General features: G+C 42.4%; 2 protein-coding genes across 2 annotated transcripts in view; both read left to right on the top strand.

Annotated features, from left to right (window-relative positions):
* Positions 1-520: 520 nt before the first annotated feature.
* LOC308342209 (uncharacterized protein) lies at positions 521-1,112 on the top strand. Its single transcript, XM_080802508.1, has one exon. The coding sequence runs from the start codon at positions 952-954 to the stop codon at positions 1,102-1,104; it is 153 nt and encodes a 50-aa protein (XP_080658634.1). The 5' UTR covers positions 521-951; the 3' UTR covers positions 1,105-1,112.
* Positions 1,113-1,323: 211 nt separating this feature from the next.
* Positions 1,324-6,000, top strand: part of LOC308341601 (molecular chaperone MKKS-like) — a gene marked incomplete at its 3' end in the record, with an annotated part of 44,194 nt that continues 39,517 nt past the window's right edge. Inside the window, exons 1-2 of the mRNA XM_080801647.1 lie at positions 1,324-2,325; positions 4,366-4,390. Coding sequence (XP_080657773.1) covers positions 1,341-2,325; positions 4,366-4,390 — 1,010 coding nt within the window. The 5' untranslated portion in view covers positions 1,324-1,340. The remainder of the gene's footprint in view (positions 2,326-4,365; positions 4,391-6,000) is intronic.

The following is a 6,000-nucleotide window of genomic DNA, read 5'->3' as shown; positions in this document are numbered from 1 at the left end:
TTGAAATGGAAACTGCTGTTTACCTAGCATGTTGCAAAGCGGTAGTCTTGTTTTCTAAAATCACCTAAAACACAGTCGAAAGCAGGAAAGTTCTCTTCTCAGAGCTGGTAAGCACATTGTCACAAACCAACTTCTCTGGGATAAAGGCATTAGTGTTGTTCAGAACTTGTCTTTCAGGAGGTAGAAGAAGTGACATTCTCAGGTTTTAAAAGGAGGATAGCCACCCTCTCCATTAGGTTCTTCTAAGTACTAAAAAAAAAAAAAAAATAAATGAAGCAAAAATTGGTGATGAGTTTTGCTTCTTTAGCAAATCTAGCTCTCTTCACACTGTATCTTTTTTGTCTTCGTCTCAGTGAGTGAATTCCTTCAAAACAAGGAAGCATTTCTTTCAAGGACGACTCTCTCTCCCTCTCATCCCCAAACCCAGCCTTTGTTTGACTTGACCAGTTGGGGAATGGACACAGGAAAATCACGGAGAAGCTTCAGATTTGAAAAAGAAGCAAATAGAGGACCCGCTGCGACTGCTGCGTGAGGCTCGGCCTCTGGGGCCAGCTGGTGGCGGCGGCCTAGGGAGGTTCATCGGCTGGTGGGCAGACTCAGGAATCTCTGGTGTCAATAAATAGTTCCATCTCACTTGGAATGACTTGCCAAGTGTTTTGAGGGAAGGACCATCTCAAGGTGCACTGAAGCTAAAGTACTATGAGCTTTCAGAACTTCTGGAGCAACTATAAAGTTCTGATTGTTATGATACCCTTAGTTGGGTTCATACATTTGGGATGGCATAGAATCAAGAGCAGCCCTGTTTTCCAAATGCCCAACAAGGACAACGTCTCTGCACCAGATAGTCCAGCATTCGAATATCCTAAGAAGAATCACACCGAAGGGAAATAGCAGGCTTGGAATCTTCAGAAAGAAGCATCTTTGAATCTGAGCTTGACATTGAAAGAAAAGATGAAAAACATCAGCTGGATTAGAAAGAACTGGCTCCTCGTAGCTGGAGTGTCTTTCATAGGCGTCCACCTTGGAACATACTTTATGCAGAGGGCTGCAAAGCAATCTGTAAAATCTCAGTCTACAGGCAAACAAGAGAGTATTAAAGAATGAAGTAAAAATAAATATTTGGAACTAAATTACTAATATGTCATTAAATCATTACATGCTAATTAGCTTCATAAACCAGGAGCTATTTAATCTTATAGCCACAGTGCTGCATATTCAAGACTTTCATTCCTGAAGAATAATTTTTTTTCTAAGTGTCAAGACCCATGACAATGCAATAAATAGAAAAATATGGTTAACAAAATAAAAACTGTCTTCACCACTTAACCACCTAAAGTAAGATGTCTCGTTTAGAAGCTAAAAAGCCATCGTTGTGTAAAAGTGAACCACTGACAAGTGAGAAAGTCAGGTCCACACTTTGTGTCTTGAAAGGAATCCTGACATCAAGCTATGGCCCTTCGGGGAGGCTGAAGCAGGTGCCCAATGGCCTTGGAGGCTGCGTGTGCACTACCTCACAGTCGTCAGCCCTGCTCTCTAACCTTCCCGTCACCCATCCCATTTTAAAGATCCTGACAACATCCACGAAGAATCACGTGTCGTGCTTCAGTGACTGTGGCTTGTTCACAGCCATTCTTTGCTGCAATCTGATTGAAAATGTTCAGAGAACAGGCTTGACACCCACCACTGTTATTAAATTAAACCAGCATCTTTTGCGCCTCTGCACCAGTTACCTCAAGTCTGAGTCCTGTGGTTGTCGAATTCCAGTTGACTTTAGCAGTCCTCAGACCCTCCTATGTTTGGTGCGCAGTATAGTAACAAGTAAGCCCGCCTGTATGCTCACCAGAGAGGAAACAGACCATATCAGTGCTTTTGTTCTGAAAGCCTTTTTGCTTACAATTCCAGAAAACACCAAAGACCGCCTCATTTTAGGAAAGAGTATAATTGTGCCTTTAAAGGGTCACAGAGATCTAGATTCTACTGTATTCCCTGGAATACTTATTGAGATGTCAGAAGTTCAACTGATGAAGATCTTACCCATCAAAAAATCAGAGGCCTTCAAGGTGGCACTCTTTTGTGCTTCTTTATCTGGAGATCTCTCTGATACTGGAGAAGGAACTGTGGTGGTCAGTTCTGGGGTCTCTCTTGAAAATGCAGTCCTGGAGCAGTTGCTTAACCTAGGAAGGCAGCTAGTTAGTGATCATGTAGACCTTGTCATGTGCCAAAAAGTTATACACCCATCTTTGAAACAGTTTCTCAGTATGCACCGGGTAATTGCCATTGACAGAGTTGGAGTGGCTCTGATGGAACCCCTGAGTAAAGTGACAGGTAAAAAGCACCTTCAGCTTTTGCCCCTCACAGTTAATAAATCAACAGTCTTTTTTGAGCGGAAAAAAAAAAAAAAAGAAAAAAAAAGAAAAAGAAGCAAATAAGAGCATCCAAAGAATGAATATCAGTATGGAAGGAGCATTAAGACCTGGCAGCGGACCACCACTGGGGCCACCAAGAGCAAAGATTCGAGCTTAAGCCCGCCTTTAAATGGAATGGGTCTCACCAAATTCAAAACCTGTTTAAATGTCAACACACCTTGAACAAGGAGATAAGTTCTTTAAGCAAAACAGGGGAACCCATGAAGAGGTACTTGTGAGATCTGAACTGAGAGGACCTCTCTCAGGTGACTTCTTGGTGGGGAAGGTGGGCGGAGTGACCCCCTCACCCTCGTTACAGAGAGCTTTGACATTGAACTGTATTAAGGATTATAAAATAATAATATCCACCGTTTATTGAGCTCTCATCTCATACCAGGTGCTTCACATATCTCATTTGACTTGCATAGCAGCCCAATTAATTAGTGTCATTACCTCCACTTTATGGATGAGCACGTGGCTACCTCCGGGCCAGCAGGAGTGACAAGGCTCGAACCTACAACTTTATGTTTTTTTCCTGCTACACAAAGAGATTTCCTTCAAGAGAAGTAATCAATGAAGCTGCTTTGTAAGCAGTAAAGTTCCATGGTGCTTTCTCGTTAGAGTTTCCTATTCTGCAAAGTCTGGCCGGAATTCAAAACAGAACTCTGTTTTGCAAGGTGGCATGAGCCTGGGTTTTGTTACGACTCACTGTCTGCGCTAGACGCGCATCACGTTATTTATGTGTCAGAACCTCAATTGTCTTCATTTGGGAAATGGTGATGATAGTAGCTGTTTAAATACTGTTTGGAAGAACAAATGAGATAATATAGTAACAAAAGGGCTGGCATGTCATGGGCAAAGCTGGCAATCCTAAATGTCCCTTTGTCCTCTTTCCTCCTAACTGTTCGAAGATAATAAAAGGTGTTCTCACCCTGTGAATGCCATTTCTCATCCATTCAGTCACCTAAACTGCAAACCTTGAAATAATCACTCATGGATCCGTTCAAAAGATACTTTATGAGAACTTTATGCCTGGTGTTGTTTCTAGATACTGAGATCAAGAAGCGATCAGAACCAATGAAGGGAATTTAATTACCGTTTTCCATCTCCCCTACCTTTCAACCACATAACCATCAAAGTTCTGTCTCCTATATCTCAGTATGTTAGAAGGTGAGATCTGATCTTGCTAGAACATTTTAAATCTGCCCCATCCTATTCTTTCCGATGGCCTTCTTCCGAATATGGAAATGCTTTCTCTGCCATCTGTCCTTGGTCAGTGGTTTTCAGACATTAGCAAGCGTTAGAATCACCCGGAAGGCTTGTTCCGACCCAGGTCGCTGGGACCCACCCCCAGAGTTCCCAGGTGACGTTGATGCTGTTGGTCAGGGGACCTCACTTTGAAACCTGGACTATCACTTAGTTTACTTATTCTCTCTCTACTTGTAACCTCACCATCTTCTAATCCAGGGGTCAACACACTTGACTTCTCAGGCCAAATCTGGCCCACAGCTTGTTTTTGTCAATAAAATTTCACTGGAACACAACCATCCCCATTCATTTACAACTGTCTATGGCTGCTTTCGTGCTACAAGGCAGATAGAAATCCTTGTGACCGGGACACGTGATGTATAACGGATGACCCACAAAGCCTAAAATACTTATGATCTGGCCCTTTACAGAAAAAATGTGCTAACCTCATCCTCAACAGGCTATGAAAATGGGCTTTCCAAAAATAAAGCCCATCTCCTCACCTCCTGATTTAAAAATATCAGATGGCTCCTCATTGCCTACACCATCAAATCCAAAGTCTTCTATGATATGACGAGCATCCAACCATCGTTTGCCAAACTCTTTGCACCCTACCCAATGATTAGCCATCCTGGATGGCTTAGTTTTCTCTGAGCAGGCCAAGATCCTCTCCTGTTGCTTGGCTTTCCCCATCTTGTCCCCCTGTCTACAGCACCCTTCTCCCTTTACTTCACAAGGTGAGCAGCTACATAAGAGAGGAGTTTAATTTTTAAGAATTCGACTGTATGCTCTACAAGGAGATACGGAGAAATGGGACAATGATACCTGCTCATTCTCCTGGATGACTTTATGCTTCTGAATGAGCATGAGAGGGGAGGCTTGAGTCTACTGTTTCTTCAGTCTGCTCCAATCCCCTGTGCCGCTCATATGTTAGTGTGAGTATCTCACCACAGAGGGTGTAATCCCAGTGTTTAAAGATAAGTGTTTTTCATACAACAGAGCCAATAAACACAAGCCAACTCTTCATCTGGTACTCAAAGAAGAACTAACAATCTGTTCCTGAAGTGGAGGAAAATCTGGCTGTGTTGGGCTGACTAGACACTAGATATCTATATAGTATATATATGTAGATAGTACCTTATGGGTGATTTGAATGGTTCGCTTCATTTTTATTTATTTATTTAGGATTTATTATTTTTAATTTTTAAAAAGATTTTTATTTATTTATTTGCCAGAGGGAGACAGTGATAGAGAGCACGAGTGGGGTGGAGGGGCTGAGGGAGAGGGAGAAGCAGACTCCCTGCTGAGCAGGGAGCCTGATGTGGGGCTCCATCCCAGGACTCTGGGATCACGACCTGAGCCAAAGGCAGACGCTTAATCGCCACCCAGGTGTCCCTAGGATTTTATTTTTAATTGATCTCTTTACCAAATATGGGGCTCAAGAGGAAGGCTTGCATGCTCTACCAAATGAACCAGCCAGGTGCTCCTAAAGGGTCCACTTTAAACATCAGCATTTAGAACCCTAAATAGGAACTGATTCATTCTTTTTTGAAGGGGAGGGGTGACTGTACTTTTTTTTTTCTTTTGGAAGTATAGTTGACACACAATGTTACATTAGTTTCAGGTGCATAACATAGTGATTCAGCAAGTCTAGACCTTTATATATACATATTTTAAGATTTATTTACTTATTTAAGTAATCCTTACACTCAGCCATGAGATCAAGAGTCAAATGCTCTTCTGACTGAGCCATCCAGGCCATCCGTCACCGTACGACGCTATCACAGTACGATTGACTGCATTCCCTACACTGTGCCTGTGACTTATTTACTCCACAACTGGAAGCCTGTACCTGCGACTCCCCTTCACCCATTTTGCCCATCCCCCCCACCCCCAGGACCCGAGTCATTCTGTAAGCCTTAGCGTGATGTCATTTCTTCTCATTTCCTCTGATGTGGGGTCAGTCTTCCTCTTTGCTCCCATAAAGACCTTCTGTACCCTTTACAATTTATACATATCTATATTATGACATTAATTTTGTAATTATTTATTTCATTTGCAGGCTCTCTCCATTAGACAATGAGCCATTCAAGGACAACAGCATATTTTAGTTGTCCAGGGTCTATGTCTTCCCCAGGATCTAATCTAAGTAGAGTATGTTGCAACTCTGCTGATGAAATGGACGATGTCCCACCTCCAACTTTAGACCACTCCCTTTTCTCTGAAATGATCTATGAACTCCCACTGAACTTTCCACTAATGCCTCACATTAAACATTTCAATGCATTTTGATTCTTCCAGTATTCATTTTCTTTTTTCAAGCAGATTTAAGCTTGTTCAGGGAACA

This window comes from Martes martes (genome assembly GCF_963455335.1).
Source record: "Martes martes genome assembly, chromosome: 4".
NCBI lineage: Eukaryota > Metazoa > Chordata > Mammalia > Carnivora > Mustelidae > Martes > Martes martes.
The sequence above is the reverse complement of the archived record's forward strand: the minus strand, read 5'-3'. Positions and strand labels throughout refer to the sequence as shown.